At 37.8% G+C, this 20,326-nt stretch overlaps 1 protein-coding gene and 1 non-coding gene across 6 annotated transcripts in view; one reads left to right on the top strand and one right to left on the bottom strand.

Moving 5' to 3' along the window:
* The window catches only part of SLC35A3 (solute carrier family 35 member A3), a 65,423-nt gene that overhangs the window by 28,592 nt on the left and 16,505 nt on the right, over positions 1-20,326 (bottom strand). For all 5 annotated transcript variants that reach the window (XM_050745235.1, XM_050745217.1, XM_050745208.1 and 2 more), the window contains exons 2-4: positions 14,744-14,948; positions 9,175-9,329; positions 894-1,016 (exon numbers count right to left, since the gene is read on the bottom strand). In XM_050745235.1, the coding sequence (XP_050601192.1) occupies positions 894-1,016; positions 9,175-9,329; positions 14,744-14,930 (465 nt within the window). In that variant the 5' untranslated portion in view covers positions 14,931-14,948. The remainder of the gene's footprint in view (positions 1-893; positions 1,017-9,174; positions 9,330-14,743; positions 14,949-20,326) is intronic.
* Positions 7,855-7,957, top strand: LOC126944477 (U6 spliceosomal RNA). Its single transcript, XR_007722067.1, has one exon. It is a non-coding gene; the product is annotated as a U6 spliceosomal RNA (small nuclear RNA).

Below are 20,326 nucleotides of genomic sequence, written 5' to 3'. Positions count from 1 at the left end.
TTTGGAAGGCCGAGGCAGAATGATCACTTCAGCCCAGAAGTTTGAGACTAGCCTGGGAAACATAGTGAGACCCCGTCTCTATATAAATTTTCTTTTTTTTTTTTTTTTGAGACGGAGTCTCACTGTGTCACCCAGGCTGGAGTGCAGTGGCTGGATCTCGGCTCACTACAAGCTCCGCCTCCCGGGTTCACACCATTCTCCTGCCTCAGCCTCCCGAGTAGCTGGGACTACAGGCACAGGCGCCCGCCAACTCACCCGGCTAGTTTTTTGTATTTTTCAGTAGAGACGGGGTTTCACCGTGTTAGCCAGGATGGTCTCGATCTCCTGACCTCGTGATCCACCCGCCTCATAAATTTTTTTAAAATTAAAAAAAAAATTAAAATTAACACCCCCCCAGAATAGATGAAATCTCCAAAAATAAAAGTATACCTTAGAAGAAATAACAAACCTGCAAGCAACCCCAGTATTTAAAGGGAGTCTCACAGAAGAGATCCCTATGAAGAAAACCAACAAGGAATCATTAGAAAGATAAAAGAACCAGGAAAAAATGGTATCGTGAAGCTGATAGAAAATAAAAAGGGAGTGGCTAATAATCTCAAATGCTACAGATATCCAGCAAAAATCAACTGCATTTCTTTAAAATGCAGTGTCTTATTTCCCTAATTAGAATGTTCATTTCTGTAGGTAATATAATTTTATTTTGATTAATTCCTCTGTATTACTTACACTCCCAATGTAGTATGTCACACAAAGGAAGCCCTCAAAACATATGTTAGTTGTGGTGAATAACATTTGCTGGTTTCAACAAGCAATAGAACCATATTCTCTACACAAAATAAATAAGGGTTTGAAACCACGATAAAGATAAAAAAATACTTATCTTGAATAGTTACCTGCACAAAAGCAACTCCTGTCATCAAAATTACTAGGGACAGCCACTGGTATACACCCAATTTTTTACTAAGCATAGACACAGAAAATAATGCTGTTGTAAGAATTTTCAACTGATATGTGACCTGAAAAAGAAAACAGTAATAGTATTAATGTTTGCTTGTTTGTTTGTTCCTTAAGAGTACTATTAGAAATGTATTTTAAGGACTATGGCAGCATGCCTGGTGGTTGCACCTGGCTGGGAACTGGGATCTAAAGCTTCAGTTAATGCCAGTCTCAGGAATCTGTACTATGTACCAGAGAGCTTTGGACACTTTAGGCAATAATGCAAAATGAATTAAACTTTCTTATTGTAAATTCGGTTGCAACAGGCAAGCAAAGACAAAATTATCTCCACAGCCACTGCCACTCTTGCAGGTACACAATCATGTAATCTAGGAGCCTGGGTATCAACCTGCCCCACCTGCCACAGATAGCACCTGTGCAGACCACCCAGGGGCCTGAGGACAAGCCTGCCCCACCCACCACTGCTTGCATAGGCCTCCAGGGACTTGAAAATGAGCCTGCTCTGTTTACTGCCCATGCATGCCTCCCGGGGGCTAGCGACTGACCTGAACAACCTGTTGCTACCGCTGCTGGCACCCACCCACGCACACAAACTGGGGACCTGAACAATGGATTGCCTAGCCCTATGCTTTCACCACTGGCACTCATGTACACCACTTGGGGACCTAAGATTGGCCTACTGTTGCTCCTGCTACTGCCAATGCCACACATGCCACTCAAGAACTGGAAGACCCACCCACCTGCCCAGCCCACTGCTGCCTCCAGCAGCACTAAAACAAGCTGCTGGGAGGCCCAAGGCCCAGCCACCTGAACCTACCACTGCTAGTATCTGCATACACCTCCTGGGGACCCAAGAGCCAGCATACCTGGTCCATCACTGCCACCACTGGAGCCTGCCTGGCATCCCCACCCCCAGCAAAGCCTTGCCACAGTCCCCACTAACAACTTCAGTTGAAGCCACTGAGGAACCAGACAGACCCCACTGACATTGATTATAGCCAAAGAAATCATATAGAGACTACATATTATTGCACACACCCAGGATCAAAGCCAAAGCACCCTACCCGACCAATGTTATGCATATATCTGTAGGAAAATGTCTTTCCCTATGAAAGCTATCTACAAAACTGGAAGAAGGTACTGTTATACCAGATGCAAAGGTATCAATGTAAAGACACAAGAAACATGAGAAAGCAAGGAAATACGACACCTCCAAAGGGACACAATAATTCTCCAGTAACACATCCCAATGAAAAGAAAATATGAAAGGTCTGAAAAGAATTCAACATAATGATATCTAGAAAGTTTAGTGAGATACAAGAGAACATAAGCGGACAATATAAACAAAATAGGAGAACAATTCATCATCTAAATGAGGTATTCAACAAAGAGATATCATAAAAAAGAACTAAACAAAAATCACAGAACTAAAGAATTCAATAAATGAAATAAAAAATCCAATCAAGAGCTTCAGTGTTAGACTAGATGAAACAGAATAAAGAATTTCATAAGCCAGTCACATAAAAAAAAGAGAAAAAAGAATGAAAAAGCCTAACTAGAGTCAACCCAAAAAGATCTTCACCGAAGTACATTATAGTCAAACTATCAAAAGTCAAAAGACAAAGAGAGAATCCTAAAAACAGCAAGAGACAAGCATCAAGTTACATATAAGGGAATCTCCATCAGTCTTAACAGCAGATTTTTTAAGACAAACATTATAGGCCAGGAGAGAATTAGATGATATATTCAAAATGCTGAAAGAAAAAAACACTGCCCGATAAAAATACCATACACAGTGAAACTATTGTTAAAAAAATGAATGCAAGCTGGGCCCAGACTGGTCCTGAACTCCTGAGCTGAAGTGATACACCCACCTCTGCCTCCCAAAGTGCTAGGATTACAGGCGAAAGCCACTGCACCTGACCAAAAGGTGAATTTTTAAAGGCTTTTGTTTTAAATGGAAACCAACAAAGACAAGGAGAATAAGAGAAGAGACAAAACATAAAATTTTGAAAGCTAGAAATCATTTGGATGAGTGGTAAATAAGTTAGAAGACCAAGAAAACTGAATACTAAACTGACAATGAAAAAACTGAAAACCAGTTGGGCACAGTGGCTCACGCCTGTAATCCCAGCACTCTGGGAGCCGAGGTGGGTGGATCACTTGAGGTCAGGAGTTCAAGACCAGCCTGGCCAACATCATGAAACCCGGTCTCTACTAAAACTACAAAAATTAGCAGGGCGTGGTGGTGTGCACCTGTAATCTCAGTTACTCAGGAGGCTGAGGCAGGAGAATTGCTTGAACCTGGGAGGCAGAGGTTGTAGTGAGCCGAGATCATACCACTGCACTCCAGCCTGGGCAACCGAACATCAAAAAAAAAAAAAAAAAAAAAAGGATGCAAAGCCAGGCATGGTAGAGTGTGACTGAGGTCTAGCTACCTGGAAGGATGAGGCAGGAGGACAAGTTGAGCCCAGGAGTTTGATACTGCAGTGCACCATAATTGTGCCTGTGAACAGCCACTGCATTCCAGCCTGGGAAGCACAGCAAGACATCTCTCTTTTAGAAAATAAAAAATAAATATAAATAAATTTTTTAAAATTAAAAAACAGGTAAATAAATTTTAAAAAATAAAATGAAAGATAAAGTCTTTCCTAGATAAGGAAAAACTGAGGAAATTAATCACCACTAAACCAGCCATATAAGAAATGCTGGCCAGGTGCTGTGGCTCATGCCTGTAATCCCAGCACTTTGAGAGGCCAAGGTGGGAGGATCACGAGGTCAGGAGATCGAGACCATCCTGGCTAACACGGTGAAACCCCGTCTCTACTAAAAATACAAATAATTAGCCGGGCGTGGTGGCGGGCGCCTGTAGTCCCAGCTACTCCCGAGGCTGAGGCAGAAGAATGGGGTGAACCTGGAGGAGGAGCTTGCAGTGAGCCAAGATCGTGCCACTGCACTCCAGCCTGGGCGACAGAGCGAGACTCTGTCTCAAAAAAAAAAAAAAAAGAAAGAAAAAAGAAAAGAAAAAAGTAAAAGAAATGCCTAGACCAGGTGCCTGTAATCCCAACACTTCGGGAGGCCGACGCAGGCAGATCTCTTAAGCTCAGAGGTTTGAGACCAGACTGGGAAACATGACGAAACCTCGTCTCTAAAAAAATACGGAAGTTAGCCGGGCATGGTGGTGTGTACCGGTAATCCCAGCTACTTGGGAGGCTGAGGGAAGATGGCTTTAGCCTGGGAAGCAGAAGTTGCAGTGAGCCGAGACTGTGCCCCTGCACTCTAGCTTGGGTGATAGAGCCAGATCTTGTCTCAAAAATAAACAAAGAAAGTGCTTACAGGAGTCCTGCACTTCAAGGTCAGTATCTACCATGATAAAAACACATGAAAGTATAAAACTCACTGGAAAACCAGATACACAAATGACAAAGAGAAAGGAGTCAAACATTAACACTACAGAAAACCAACCAGAAAACAACTGACAAAATGACAGGAATAATTTCCATGTATCAATAATAACTGTGAATGTAAATAAATTTCCCACATAAAAGATAAGGACTGGCAAAATGGACTTAAAAAACCATAAGTTAACTACACACTACCTACAAGAAATGCAGTTCACCTGTAAAGACAAACATAAACTGAAAATAAAGGGGTAGAGAGATATTCCCTGCAAACAGAAACAAAAAATGAGCAGAAATAGCTATACCTATGTAAAATAGACTTTAGGTCAAAAACGGTAGAAACAGACAAAGAGGTAATTATATAATGATAAAGGGATCAATTCAACAAGACTGTAGAGCAATTCTAAATATATATACACCCAACACTGCAGCACCTAGATATATTAAGCAAATATTGGTAGCTCTAAAGAGAGAGATAGACTCCAATACAGTAACAACTGGGGACTTCACAACCCCACTCTCAGTATTGCACAGACATCATCTAGAAAGAAAATCAACAACAAAAATGTTAGAGCATTTAAACTACACTTTATACCTAACGGAACTCCCAGATATTCACAAAACACTTCATCTAACAGTTGCAGAATGCACATGCTTCTCATCAGCACATGCAGCATTCTCCAGAATAGAATATATATTAGGCCACAAGTCTCAACAAATTTTTTAAAGTTGAAGTCATATCAAGTATCTTTTCAGATCAAAACAGAAAATTTTCTTTTTTTCCTTTTCTTTTTTTTTTTTCAGATGAAGTTTCAATCTTGTTGCCCACGCCGTTGAGTGCAATGGCATGATCTCAGCTCATGGCAAGCTCCACCTCCTGGGTTCAAGCAATTCTCCTACCTCAGCCTCCTGAGTAGCTGGGATTACAGGTACCCGCCACCATGCCTGGCTAATTTTTGTATTTTTAGTAGAGACAGCGTTTTACCATGTTGGCCAGGCTGGTCTCAAACTCCTGACCTCAGGTGATCCACTCGCCTTGGCCTCCTGATGTGCTGGGATTACAGGCATGAGCCACTGTGCCCAGTCTAGAAAAATTTCTTAAAAACAAATATAAATTGGAACACAACATACCAAAACCTATGAGATACAGTAAAAGCAGTGACAAAAGGGAAGTTTACAGCAATAAATGCCTATGTCAACAAATTAGAAAGATTCACATAAACAACCTAATGTACCTCGAGAAGCTAGAAAAGCAAGAATAAACCAAACCCAAAACTAAAAGAAGGAAAGAAAGAATAAAGATGGGCAGGCCAGGCACGGTGGCTCATAGCTATAATCCCAGCACCTTGGGAGGCCAGGCGGATCACTTGAGGCCAGAAGTTCAAGACCAACCTGGGCAACATAATAAGACCCTGTCGCTACCAAAAAAAAAAAAAATTAACCAGGCATGGTAGCACACACCTATATTCTCAGCTATTCAGGAGGCTGAGGTGGGAGGATTTCTTGAGCCCAGGAGGTTGAGGCTGCAGTAAGCTAAGACTGCGCCATGGCACTCCAGTGTGGGCAACAAAGTGAGACTGTCTCAAACAAACAACAACAACAAAAGATCAGGCAGAACTAAATGAAATAGAGACTAAAAAATACGAAGGATGAAATAAAAGAAAAATTGGTTTCGTGAAAAAATAAGTAAAATCAATAAACTACAAACTAACCAAGAAAAAAAGAGGGAAGACCTAAATAAAATTATAAACAAAAAAGGAGACAGTACAGAGGATACCACAGAAATACAAATGATCATTAGAGACTATTATGAACAACTACATACTAGCAAACTGAAAAACCTACAAGACATGGATCGATTCCGAGACTGATACAACCTACCAAGATCGAACAAAGAAGAAATTAAAAACCTAAACAGACCAATAACAAGTAACAAGATTCAATCAGCACTTAAAAAGCCTCCCAGAAAAGGAAAGTCCAGGACTGGACAACTCCACTTCTGAATTCTACTGACCTTATAAAGAAGAACTAACACCAATTCTCCTCAAAGTATTCCAAAAAAATCAAATGAAGGGAATTCTTCCTAACTCATCCTGTGAGGCCAGCATTACCCTGATACCACAACCAGACAAGCACGCAACAAAAAAGAAAACTACAGTTAAATATTCCTGAATAGAACAATACAGAACCCAAAAATCCTGAACTAAATATTAATACTAGCAAATCGATTCCAAGAGCACATAAAAAAGATTGTTTACCACAATCAAGTAGGATTTATCCCAAGGATGCAAAGATGGTTTAACATATATGCAAAATCAATAAATGTAATACATCATATCAACAGAATAAAGAATAAAAACCTTATGATCATCTCACTAGATGCAGAAAAAGCATTTGATAAAATTTAAAATATTCCTAGGAACATATCTCAACATAATAAAGGCCATATATGACAAACACACAACTAATATCATACTGAAGGGGGAAAAGCTGGAAGGCTTTCCTTTAAAAACTGGAACAAAATAGGGCAAAAGAGAGAAATAAAAGGCATCCAAACTGGAAAAGAGGAAGTCAAATTGTCCCTCTTTGCAAATGACATGATCTTATATACAGAGGACCCTAAAGATTCCATTAAAAAACTCTTAAAGAGCTGATAAACAAATTCAGTTGTTGCAGGATACAAAATCAACATACGAAAATCAGTAACATTTCTATAAACCAATAACAAGCTAACTGAAAAAGAAATAAAGAAAGCAATCTTATTTCCAATAGCTACAAAAAAAAAAAAAAAAAATTCTAGGAATAAATTTAACCAAAGAAGTAAAAGATCTCTACAAGAAAAACTACAAAACACAGATGAAAGAAATGGAAGAGGACACAAATGGGAAGATATCCCATGCTTGTGGATTAAAAGAATATTGTTAAAATCACTGTATTACCAAAAACGATCTATGGATTCAGGACAATCCCCATAAAAATACCAATGACACTCTTCAAAGAAACAGAAAAAAACAATCCTAAAATTCACATGGAACCACAAAGACCCTGAATAATAGCCAAAGCAACCCTGAGCAAAAAGAACAAAGCTAGAGGCATCACACTATGACTTCAAAATATACTACAAGGCTATAGTATACAAGACTATGGAATTTGTTTAATAACAGGTACAAAGACCAATGGAACAAAATAGAGAATCCTGAAATACATTTACAAGTTTACAGCCAACTGATTTTTGATGAAGGTGCCAGGAGCATACAATAGAAAAAGGACATCCTCTTCAATAAATGACGCTGAGAAAATTGGATATGAATATGAAGAAAAAGAACACTAGATCCCATCTCTCACCATATTAAAAAAAAAAACTTAAAATGAATTAAAGACTTAAACATAAGACTGAAAACTATAAAATGACTACTAGAAGAAACAGAGGAGAAATGTTTCAGGACATTGGTCAAGGCAGATTTTATGGCTGTTATTTCAAAAACACAGGCAGAGCTTGCTTCAGCAGCACATATACTAAAATTGGAATCATACAGAGAAGATTAACATGGCCCCTGCATAAGGATGACAAACAAATTCATGAAGTGTTCCATATTTTTAAAAATATACAATACATAAGAAAAAAAGCACAGGCAATGAAAACAAAAATAGAATAATGGAACTATATTAAACTAAAAAACTTCTGCAAAGCAAAGAAAACAATAAAAAGACAATCTGTAGAATGGGAGAAAATATTTGCACTAATCATCTGACAAGAAACTAATATCCATAATATATAAAGAACTCCAGAGCATAAGAACAAATAATCCCATTAAAAAGTGAGCAAAGGACCTCAATAATCATTTCTCAAAAGAAGACATACAAGTAGCCAACAGGTATATGAAAAAATGCTCAACATCACTAGTCATCAGGGAAATGCAAATCAAGACCACAGCGACATAGCATCCTACCCCTTGTTAGAATAACTATTATCAAAAAGACAAAAAATAACCAGTGCTGGTGAGTATGTGGAGAAAAAGGAGCTCTTGTACACTGCTGCTGAGAATGTAAATTAGTACAGCCTCTATGGAAAACAGCACAAAGCATTCTCAAAAAACTTAAAATAGAACTACCAGACAATCCAGCAATCCCACTACTGGGTATTTATCCAAAGGAAAGGAAATCAATATATCAAAGGGATACCTCTAGTCCTATATTTATTGCAGCATTGTTCACAATAGCTAAGACATGAACTCAACCTAAGTGTCCATCAATGGATAAATGCATAAAGAAATACTATTCAGATATAACAAGAATGAGATCCTGTCATTTGCAACAACAAGGATGCAACTGGAGGTCATTATGTTAAGTGAAACAACCCAGGCACAGAAAGACAAATATCATATTTTTACTCACATGTGGAAGCTAAAAAACAAGGAAAAAAAAAAATGGGAGGGTCTCATGGAGGTAGAGAGTAGAATGATAGCTACCAGAGGATGGGAAAGATACAAGGGCAGGGGGAGGAATAAAGAGAGATTGGTTAATGGGTACAAAAATTGAGTTAGATAGAAGGAATAAGTTCTAGTGTTAGCATAGGAAGGTGACTACGGTTAACAATAATTTACTCAAAATTTCAAAATAACTAGAAGAGAAGATCTGAAATGTTCCCAACACAAAGAAATGATAAATGTTTGCGGAGATGAATATCCTAAATACCCTGATTTGATCATTACACGTTGGATGCATGTATCAAAATATCACATGTACCCCATAAATATATACAATTATTATGTATAAGAAAAAAAGTTTTTTTAAAAAAGAAATGTATTTTAAGTACCTGATAAGTAGCTGCATCTAGATTTGATAGTGCCACATACAGTAAATTATTCTGAAGAGTATAGATCCCTGATGGAATAGCAAGTTTAAGTGTTTCCATAGGTTTATTAAGAATTTCATCATGTAGTACTCGATTCAGTGCTCTTAGACTACATTCTAGAAAATAATATGAGAAAAATCAGTAATTAAGTAACTCTGAATAAGTTACATATCTGCTCTCAAGATCTCAATTTTCTCACCTATAGAAAAAGAAAATTGAGCTACATGTCAAGATTCTTTTAGGACTAAAATATATCTTTATGATGCTGATTTTTTAAATGTTAAATATTATAATGTATTAAGAAACCTCATATTCTTTTATTCTGATATATAATCAAATTTATCTTATATATATCTACATATATATAATATACAAACACATACAAACACTTATTTCTGACAGCCAAAAGCTCAAAGTTTTAATTTGTCAACCAAGCATTCTTAGTTTATTATAGCAATGTTATAAAAACTTGTATTTTGTGCATTTTGTTTATCACCAGCCATTCATGCCAGTTAGTAATTGTGAAGATTTTATTCATAAAAAGAAGGTAAATCAGTTAGGGATCGGGTTTGGTTGCAAACAACAGAAAACCCAACTAACACTAGTTCAACCCATAGGGATTTGTCTCACATAGGATGAGTCCAGATCCAAAGCTTTTATAGAGACTCAGGGACCCAGGTGTACTCTCTGTAAGCATACCTCGTTTAATTATGCTTCATTTTATTACCCTTTTCAAATATTGCATTTTCTTCCAAATTGAAAGTTTGTGGCAACCCTGCACCAAGCAAGTTGCAAAGAGTGCCACAGTGTCTAGCTATGAAAGGAGGGGAAAAGTCCCTGGGGTGGACAAAGGACTCTAAGTGGGAAGGTGGATCCTGGAAGCAAATGAACCCACTCCTAAAAGTGACTGTCAGTCAGGCTGGGCACAGTGGCTCATGTCTGTAATTAGCCAGCGTCCTGGGAGGTCAAAGTGACAGGATTGCTTGAGGCCAGGAGTTCAAGACCAGCTTGATCAACATAATGAGAACCTGTCTCTTAAAATAAAAAAAATAAAAAATAAAAAAAGTTTTTAATTAGCTGGGTGTTGTGGCATGCACCTGTAGTCCCAGCTATCCAGGAGGCTGAGGCAGGAGGATCAATTGAGCCCAGGAATTTGAAGTAGCAGCAAGCTATGATTGCATAACTGCACTTCAGCCTGAGCAAAAGAACAAGATCCCCATCTCAAAAAAAAAAAAAAAAGTGACTGTCACTGGCTTGAAAACAAACCAGATGAGCTCTAGCACAGGCTGCCAACCAGTGGTCTGGAAGAAGGCTTGTTCTGCCACTTCTCCCACCCTGACTGCGACATTGAGACTGAAGAAAATTCAACGTGGTGCCACTAACGGGTCTAGGTGCCATCAACCAGGAGAGGAAAAAAAGAGAAAGCTGGGGCCAGAGGATTTCGGAGTTATGAGGAACCAACTCTTTCTTGGTTCCATGAATCTCTCATACAGCATTATCTTTTAAAGACCTTCCAGTATCTGCGTTGGAAATCCTCTAACCACTGCAGCTCATTCTGGCGATAAACAGGCTGAAATGAATATTCTAGGTTCAGGTGGATTATCAAAGAGAGAGCAGGATTATCTCTTTCTTGTTAATACAAGGCTGCTACAAATTAAGCCTGTGTCTCTTCATATGGCAAATTATTAAAATTATGTCCAAGAGAGGTACACTTACAAAAAAGGCATAGCAGAAAAACAACTGCATTAGAGTAGAATAACAGGCTTTAAAAATTTCTGTGATATAACCTTGATAAAAAAAATTCCTGGATGGTGTGTGTGTGTATATATATATATATATATAAAAGAACTTAATATATGTCCAATTTTTGGAAACCAAAATGTTCCTGGTATGTGATAATATCAGCTAAGCACTATTCTAAGATCCATATATATATACACACACACATAAATATATGTGTGTATATATAAAAAACTATATATAAAACATATATAACTGTATATATTTTGGCTTTTTAATCTTCATGCTTTTCATCTGTTGTATACATGATTATTGCAACAAAGTCATCAAAGTACTGCTGCATCTCTAGTTCTTGTTTCAGGCAGCAAAAAAAAAAGGAGAGGAAACAGCAGCTTAGCAGGTATCTTCTTGGTTCTCATTGAACAGAATTGTGTTGCATAACTATCCATAGCTGCAAGGAAGCCGGGAAGTCATTTCCTTTATTTCCTCCACATTAGAGCCAAGAAAGGGAGAAAGGGATTGAAAATGAACTTTGAACTGGCCAATTTTATGGTATCAGTCATGAAAAATGGCCAAAGATCTTTTAGAGATACATACATAAACTCCTCAAAAAAATGAGAAATTCTAAGGAACCCTAGAATTATTTACCAATAATGACACTTTAGACAAATTTTTCTCTCAATATAAAATAGGAATAGTTTAATTATGAAAAGTTTTTTGAAATAAAAAAAAACTTTAAAATTACTACGTGGTACTCACCCTCTCCTCACCCCAAAATAATAATTGAACAATTCTTAACTAAGATAAAAGTTACCAAAAGGTTTTTTTCTTAGTTTTACCAGAAAACTAAAATATTACCTTAATTTTATGTTATTTTATTTTTTGAGATGGGGGTCTTGCTATGTTACCCAGGCTAGATCCCAACTCCCAAACTTAAGCAACCCTCCTGCCTCAGCCTCCCAAGTAACTGGGACTATAGGTGTGCACCGAACCTGATTATTTTTAATTTTTTAAATTCAATTTTTAAATAATCACCAATTCCTGGTATTAAGACTTTCTATTTTTGCCAATTTGAGGGCAGTGAAATTGTGTCCTGTGGTTTTAATCTGATTTCCTTGATTGCTAGTGAAGTTGAGCATCTTTTTATATATGTATCTGCCATGCAGGTTTCTTCTTCTGTGAATTACCTGTATGTATCCTTTGCCCCCTTTTCTATTAAGTTTCTATTAACTGTGATTGAGTTGTCTGAGTAATTGTAATTCTGGATATTAATTATTGGTGGTTACAAGTGATATAAATATCTTCTCTGAATTTGTGACTTGTCTTCTTACTTGATTTGATTTACAGATGTTTTTCAATTTAATATACCCTAAATTATCTATGTTTTCTTTTATGTCTTATTTGTACCTTTTATATGTTGTTTGAAATCATTCACAATAGTAAGGTCATAAAGTTTTGCTTTTTAAATGTCAATCTTTAATTCACCTGGAATCTATTTTTCTGTATGGTGTGTCTATAGATGCTTTGGTTCACTGAAAGTTGGTTTTACCACATTTTCACCACGTCTTTCTACAATGCAACTGTTTGTGTCAAAGATATCTTTGGCTCCACAATGTTAAATGCAGTGAATACTTCTGCTCATCTATACCTTAGCAGCAAAAACACTACTATCTCAGCTTGGCTATTACGTTTCCATTTATCTTTTTATTTTCCTTCAATCTTCATTTGCTGATTCCTCCTGTGGAATCTGACCTCTAAATATTGGGAATGCAACAGAGCTCAGTCTTTGGCCTTCATTTCTTCTAGTATACACTAGGTGATCTCATTCAATCCTTGGCTTCAAAGCAAAAGGTAAACTGACAAATTCTTGAGTTCCATATGCATAGACTCTACTATTTGACATCTCAATGGGAATGCTTATAGCTGTCTGAAACTTAATATGATGCAAAAAGCAGCTTTAATTTTCCCCCAAACCTATTTCTATATATCATTAATTGCAGCACCCATTCACCCAATAGTTTAATCTAAAAACCTAGCAATTATTCCTCAAACTGGATCCCTCCTTTCTTCTGACTTTCACATATTCAATCTTTTAACAAGTCATGTCAGATGTAGTTTGAAAGAAAATACACAAAAAGGACCAGGTGTGGTGGCTCATGCCTATAATCCCAGCACTATGGGAGGCCGAGGTAGGCGGATCACCTGAGGTCAGGAGCTCAAGACCAGCCTGGCCAACCTGGTGAAATCCTGTCTCTACTAAAAATACAAAAAGTAGCAAGGTTTGGTAGCACGCCCCTGTAATCACAGCTACTCGGGAGGCTGAGGCATGAGAATCACTTGAACCTGGGAGGTGGAGGTTACAGTGAGCCAAGATCGTGCCATTGTACTCCAGCCTAGGCGACATAGTGAGACTCAGTCAAAAAGAAAGAAAGGAAAGGAGGGAGGGAGGGAGGGAGGGAGGGAGGGAGGGAGGGAGGGAGGAAGGATGGACACAAAAAGCCAAAAAAAAAAACACATAAAAATTCATCATCATTAGTTATTAGAGAAACACAAGTCAAAACCACAGTGAGGTAATACTTTACAACTATTAGAATGGCTATTTAAAAAAACAACAACAAAATATTAAGTGCTGGTGAAGATGTGAAGAAACAGGAACCCTTGTACTTTGCTGGTGGAGATGTAAAATGGTCCAGTTGCTGTGAAAAACAGTTTGATGATTCCTTAAAAAGTTAAACATAGAATTACCATATGACCCAGTAATTCCACTCCTAAATGCATACCCAAAGGAATGGAAACAGGGACTCAAACAGATCCTTGTATATCTACCGAAGCATTACTCAGTTTTTTTCAGTATTATTCACAATAGCCAAAAGGTGGAAACAACCTAAGTGTCCATCAACACATGGATGAATAAACAAAATGTGCTATGTCCATACAATAGAATGTTATTCAGCCATAAAAAGGAATACATTTCTGATACATGTTAAAACATGAATAAATCTTGAAAACATTTTGCTAAGTGCCAGACCTAAAAGGACAAATGTATGATTCTACTTACATGAAACACTTAAAATAGGCAAATTCATAGAGCCAGAAAGTGAATCAGAGGTTACTAAGGGCTGTGAGTAAAGGAGAATGGGGATTATTACTTAACAGTTACAAAGTTTTTGTTTAAAGTGCTAAAAACATTTTAGAAATGGATAGTGGTCATTGTTGCACAACATTTTAAAAGTAATGACAATGAAGTGTACACTACAAATAGTTAAGATGGCAAATTTTATGTTATATGTATATACTTTACCACAGGTTTAAAAAATCAGAATTGAAATATACCAAAAAACCATTAAATAATATACTTTAAACACATAAATTACATGGCTCATGAATTATCTCAATAGAACTGTTTTTAAAAACTACATAAACTTAGTCACTGCTGGACTAATCAATAAAGCAAATAAAATAGTTGTTTACATTAGTAAAAAAATTATGATTCTTCTAAAGTTCTAACAGTAACAGATTTATAAAACTTACTCTTACTCTCAAATTATTATAAATGCAAAAAACTATTTTATATTTATAGAATTAACCAGAAGATATGAATTATGATATAGATTAAAATAAAATGGTTTTATTACTAGACTTAAAATGTCTTAAGAAAAATTTTAAAATATTGAAATGTTCTTCATACTAGGCCATTCCACAATGCAAGAGTGCAAATGTGTAGTTACCAATATATATATGTAAACTAAATAAACTGCATTGATTAAAAACAAAAAACCTAGATACCTACTGCTGTCTTTGTAGACTAATAAAATGCAGGCCATTATCTTCAAAAGTTCAGCAACAACCACTGCTGTTGAAGATAGATAACGAGGTCCTTCTTCTTTTAAAGTTCTAGAATAACGCATTGTTAGAACCAAACTGGTAGTCTGAAAGACCAAAATTCCCAGGGAAAGGTATTTTAGGTTGGCGGACATTGTTTTATCTTCATTTACCTGAAAAACAAAAAAAACAGGGCAAATAAATAAGATAACAACATATGAAAACTAGTGTATTAAAAAACACCAAGAGGGAGAAGGGAGAGGGCCTGCAGGTCTCTCCTCCACCTGCCACCAAAAGGAATAAATAAAAAAAAAGAAAAAAAAAACAAACCAAGAGACTTCTTGTCCCAGACAAGATGGAATAAGCACACTCCACCTTATTCTTTCTGCTAATTACAATCAAAAACCTTGAATTGGAAACAAAAAGCAACTACTGACTCTGAAAGGTGAAGAAAATAAGGTAAATTGGCCAGAGACATCAGATCTTGAGGGATGACTCAGCAGTGAATTCTCTAGAGATTTTTTTTGCTACAGATGTAACCTACTTTGGGTGCTTCAGCAGCCCACAACCTGAAACTGCTCAAAGGCATGAACAACAACAACAACAAAAGTCCCAAGAAAAACATACTTTCTCTAACCAAAGGCCTGAGAAGGCAAGAGTCTTTCAGAACAAAATCTTTTCAACTGGTTACTGTGTAATCAGCAAGAAAGAACTTAACTGACCATCCTCATCTTGAACCAATGAGAGCAGAGGTGGTGGCCCTTCCCCCTCCCACTAGGGGTTACAGCCACAGAAATTGTGGGACAGAGCCCTGCTGACCATTGCTGCCCTATAGAAGGCAAATGTTTGCAAGGAAGCAGTACTTTTCCTCCCTCCTCAGTGGCTGTCCATTAACATAGAAGATTTAAATAGGAAAGAGTTTCACAATATAATATGCAAAAAGTTCAGGAAACAATCCAAAGTAAGTATATTTATTATACCAACAAAGAAAAAAGGTCTCAGCTTGCATGAGTAAGGACAACCAACAGACAACAATGCGGAGATGACACAGTTGTTGCAATGGTCAGAAAAGAATTTCAAGCAAGCTATCTTAAAAATGCAACAACAAGCAACTATGAAGACTTAAAATAATTTTAGACTCATATAGTTTAAAAAATAGTACAGGAGTTCACATGTACCCTTCACCCAGCTTCCCCCAATGATACTAATTCAAAATCCCTATATTTTCCCTAAAGCAATTCAGTATTACTCCTGGAGACTCACTTTTAATATTAAGACATATATAGGTTAAAAAGCAAAAGGACAAAAAAAGACACATCAAGAAAAAATAACTAAAAAAATTAAAGAAACTTTATTAATATCAGCCAAAATGGGTTACATAAGATTTATTTTTGGAATCAAAGAAGGACATTTCATCATGATAAACGGGTCAATACATTAGAAAAAATATAATCATTTTAAATATATATGTGCCTAATAACATACCTTCAAAATACATAACACAAAAACTAACATAACTAAAGGGGAAAACAGGTAAATGCAGTCATAATTAAAGATTTTTACCCTACTTTTCTCAGTAATTAATAAAATAACAACAAAAAAGAAAACCCAGTAAGAATACAGAAAATCTGAATACTATCAACCACCATTACCGTGGTAGACATAAAAATGATCTACCTGGCCGAGTGCAGTGGCTCACACCTGTAATCCCAGCACTTTGGGAGGCTGAGGCAGGCGGATCATGAGGTCAAGAGATCAAGACAATCCTGGCCAACAAGGTGAAATCTCGTGTCTACTAAAAATACAAAAATTAGCTAGGCATGGTGGCATGCAGCTGTAACTGTAGTCCCAGTTGCTCGGGAGGCTGAGGCAGGAGAATAGCTTGAACTTGGGAGGTGGAGGTTGCAGTGAGCCGAGATCACGCCACTGCACTCCAGCCTGGCGGCAGAGCAAGACTCCATCTCAGAAAAAAAAAAAGAAATCTACCAGATCTTACTTGAATTCAAGGAAGGACAATGCAGAGTGTGTAATACCTGACTGCTTTCCTAGTGAAGATCACATCCTTTGTCATAGATTTAACTGAAGATTCAATTCAATTCTGAACAAAATCTCTGTAGACTTTTTTGGTAAACAAACAAACAAAAACCAAGCAAGCTTATTTTAAAATCATATGGAAATACAAAGGACCTAGACTACCAAAACAATTTTGAAAAAGAAAAACAAAATTGAAAGCCTTAAGCTACCAAACTTCCAGACTTACTATAAAACTATAGTAATCAAAACTGGTGGCTGGGCGTGGTGGCTCACGCCTGTAATCCCAGCACTTTGGGAGGCCAAGGCAGGCAGATCACGAGGTCAGGAGTTCGAGACCAGCCTGGCCAACATAATGAAAGCTCGTCTCTACTAAAAATACAAAAAATCAGCCGGGCATGGTGGCAGGCGCCTGTAATCCCAGCTACTCGGGAAGCTGAGGCAGGAGAATTGATTGAACCCAGGAGGCGGAGGTTGCAGTGAGCTGAGATTGCGCCACTGCACTCCTGCCTGGGCAAAAGAGCGAGACACCGTCTCAAAACAAAAAAACAAAATCTGGTATTGGCATGAGGACAGAAGCATAGATCAATGGAACAGAATATAGTCCAGATTTAGATCCATATGTCTCATGAGCTTAGGCTGCTATAACGAAGTATCATAGACTGGGTGGCTTATAAACACAGCAATTTATTTCTCACAGTTCTGCAGGCTGGAAGTCCAAGATCAGAGTGCTGGCATCACTGGGTTCTAGTGAGGCCTCTCTTCTGGGTTCACAGATGTCTGTCTTCTCATTGTATCCTCACATGGCAGAAAATAGAGAGTTCTCGGTGGTCTCTTTTTATAAAGGCACTAATCTCATTCATGAGGGCTCCACTTTCATGACCTAATTACCTCCCATAGGCCCTACTTCTTAACACCATCATACTGAGAGTTAGGATTTCAACATGTGAATTTGGGGAGGCAGGGGACAGAGGGAAGAGCACAAATATTCAGTCTATTAAACCACACATAAATATTGTCAAACAATATTTGACAATGGTACAAAAATAAGGAACAGTCTTTTCAACAAATAGTTCTGGACTGGAATAATGAGATATATGTATTTTTATTTATTTATTTATTTTTGAGACGGGGTCTCGCTCTATCATCAGGCCGGAGTGCAGTGGTACGATCTCAGGTCACTGAAACCTCTGACTCCCTGGTTCAGGCAAATCTCTTGTCTCAGCCTCCCAAGTAGCTGGGATTACAAGCACACACCACCATGCCCAGCTAATTTTTGTATTTTTAGTAGAGACGGGGTTTCACCATGTTGGCCAGGATGGTCTCTCGATCTCCTGACCTCATGATCTGCCTGCCTCAGTCTCCCAAAGTGCTGGGATTACAGGCGTGAGCCACTGTGCCCCACCAGATATATGCATTTTTTTAAAAATAGCTTTCTACCCCTAACTTTCTCATACCAAATATTAACTAGAAATGGATCATATAGCCATTACAAAAGCTGAAACTATAAATATTCAATAAGAAAGCATAGGAAAAAAACTGTAATCATGTAGAGATAGGCCAAGAGTTCTTAGGATACAAAAAGCACAAACCATAAATGAAAAAAATTGATAAATTGGACGCATTAAAATTAAAAAATGGGCCAGGTGCAGTGGCTTACACCTGTGATCCCAGCACTTTGAGAGGCTGAGGCAGAAGCATCACTTGTGTCCAGAAGTTCAAGACCAGCCTGGACAACAAAGTGAAACCCCAGTTCTACAAAAAATTAGCTAGGCATGGTGGCATGCACCTGTGGTCCCAGCATGCAAGAAGCTGAGGCAGGAGGATCAATTGAGCCCAGAAGGTCAGGGCTGCAGTGAGCCATGTTCATGCCACCACACTACAGCCTGGGTGACACAGCAAGACTCTGCCTCAATAAAATAAAACAATAATAAATCAAAGACTGCTCTTCCAAAGATACTATAAAATAACATGAAAGGCAAACTACATTATGGGAGAAAATATTCTCAATACATGGATCTGACAATATATCCAGAATATATACAGAACTTTAATAATACAATAAATCAAAGACTGACAATCCAATTTAAAAATAGGCAAAAAGATATTTTACCAGCCGGGTGTGGTGGCTCACGCCTGTAATCCCAGCACTTTGGGAGGCCAAGGTGGGTGGATCACCTGAGGTCAGGAGTTCAAGAATAGCCTGGCCAACATGATGAAATCCCATCTCTACTAAAAATACAAAAATTAGCTGGGCATGCTCGCGGGTGCCTGTAATCCCAACTACTCAGGAGGCTGAGGCAGGAGAATCGCTTGAACCCAGGAGATGGCGGCTGCAGGGAGCCAAGATTGTGCCATTGTACTCCAGTGTGAGCAACAAGAGTAACACTCCATCTCAAAAAAAAAAAAAAAAAAAAAAAAGAAAGATATTTTATCAATAAAGACAAATGAGTGACTAATAGGCATAGGAAAAGGTGTTCAACATCACAGTCATTAGAGAAATACAAATTCAGACCACAATGAGATACCACTATGTACCTATTAGACTGGCTAAATTTTAAAAACTGATACAACTAAGAATTAAAGGGGATTTAGAGCAAACAGCCCTCAACATTGCTAGTGAAAACTGTAAAATGGTACAACCACTTTGAAAAAGTTTATTAATTCCTTATTAAAAGAAAACAGCACTTTGGGAGGCTGAGGCTGGAGGATCACTTAAGGCCAGAGTTTGAGACCAGCCTGGGCAACATATTGAGACCCCATCTCTACAAAAAAATTAAAAAATTAGCTGGGTTTGGTGCTACATGCATGTAGTCCCATCTACTCAGGAGGCTGAGGCAGGAGGATGGTTTGAGCCCAGGAGGTTTGAGGTTATAGTGAGCTACGATTGAACTGCTGTATTCTAGCCTGAGCAACAGAGCAAGACCCTCTCAAATAAAAACAAAAAGAGGATAGGAGAGAGGACAGAAGGGGAGGGGAGAGGAGGGGAAGCAGAGGGGAGAGGAAACCAAGAGCAGAAAGAGAGGTAAGAAAGGGAAGGTAGGAAAGGAAGGGAAGAAAGGGAAGGAGGGGAGAGGAGGGAAAGGGAGAAGGGGGTAGGAGAGGGAAGGGAAGAGGAGAGGAGAGGAGGGACAAAAGCAAGGGAAGGAAGAGAAGGAAGAAAACAATAACATAATCTTTTCATATGACCTGGCAATTCCACTCTTAGATGTACCCAAGAAATTTGCAAATGCATGTTCACAACAATATTTGTACATGAATATTTACAGGAGCTTTATTTGTAACATCAGAAATTAAATACTCCAAATGCCCATCGATATTTGAATAAATGATCCTATGTGGTATATCCATACAATGGAATAATGCTCAGCTATAAAAAGGAATAAAATACTGCCACACTAAAGCACCCCCAAAAAGTAAAAAACATACTAAGCCAAAAAATTTAAACAAAACAGTATACTGCATACTTTATCTTTCCATTTATATAAAATTCTAGAAAAGGCAAAATTAAACTACACTG

This window comes from Macaca thibetana, chromosome 1 (assembly GCF_024542745.1).
Source record: "Macaca thibetana thibetana isolate TM-01 chromosome 1, ASM2454274v1, whole genome shotgun sequence".
Taxonomy (NCBI): domain Eukaryota; kingdom Metazoa; phylum Chordata; class Mammalia; order Primates; family Cercopithecidae; genus Macaca; species Macaca thibetana.
Note: the sequence above shows the minus strand (reverse complement) of the source record. Positions and strands in the feature narration are given on the sequence as shown.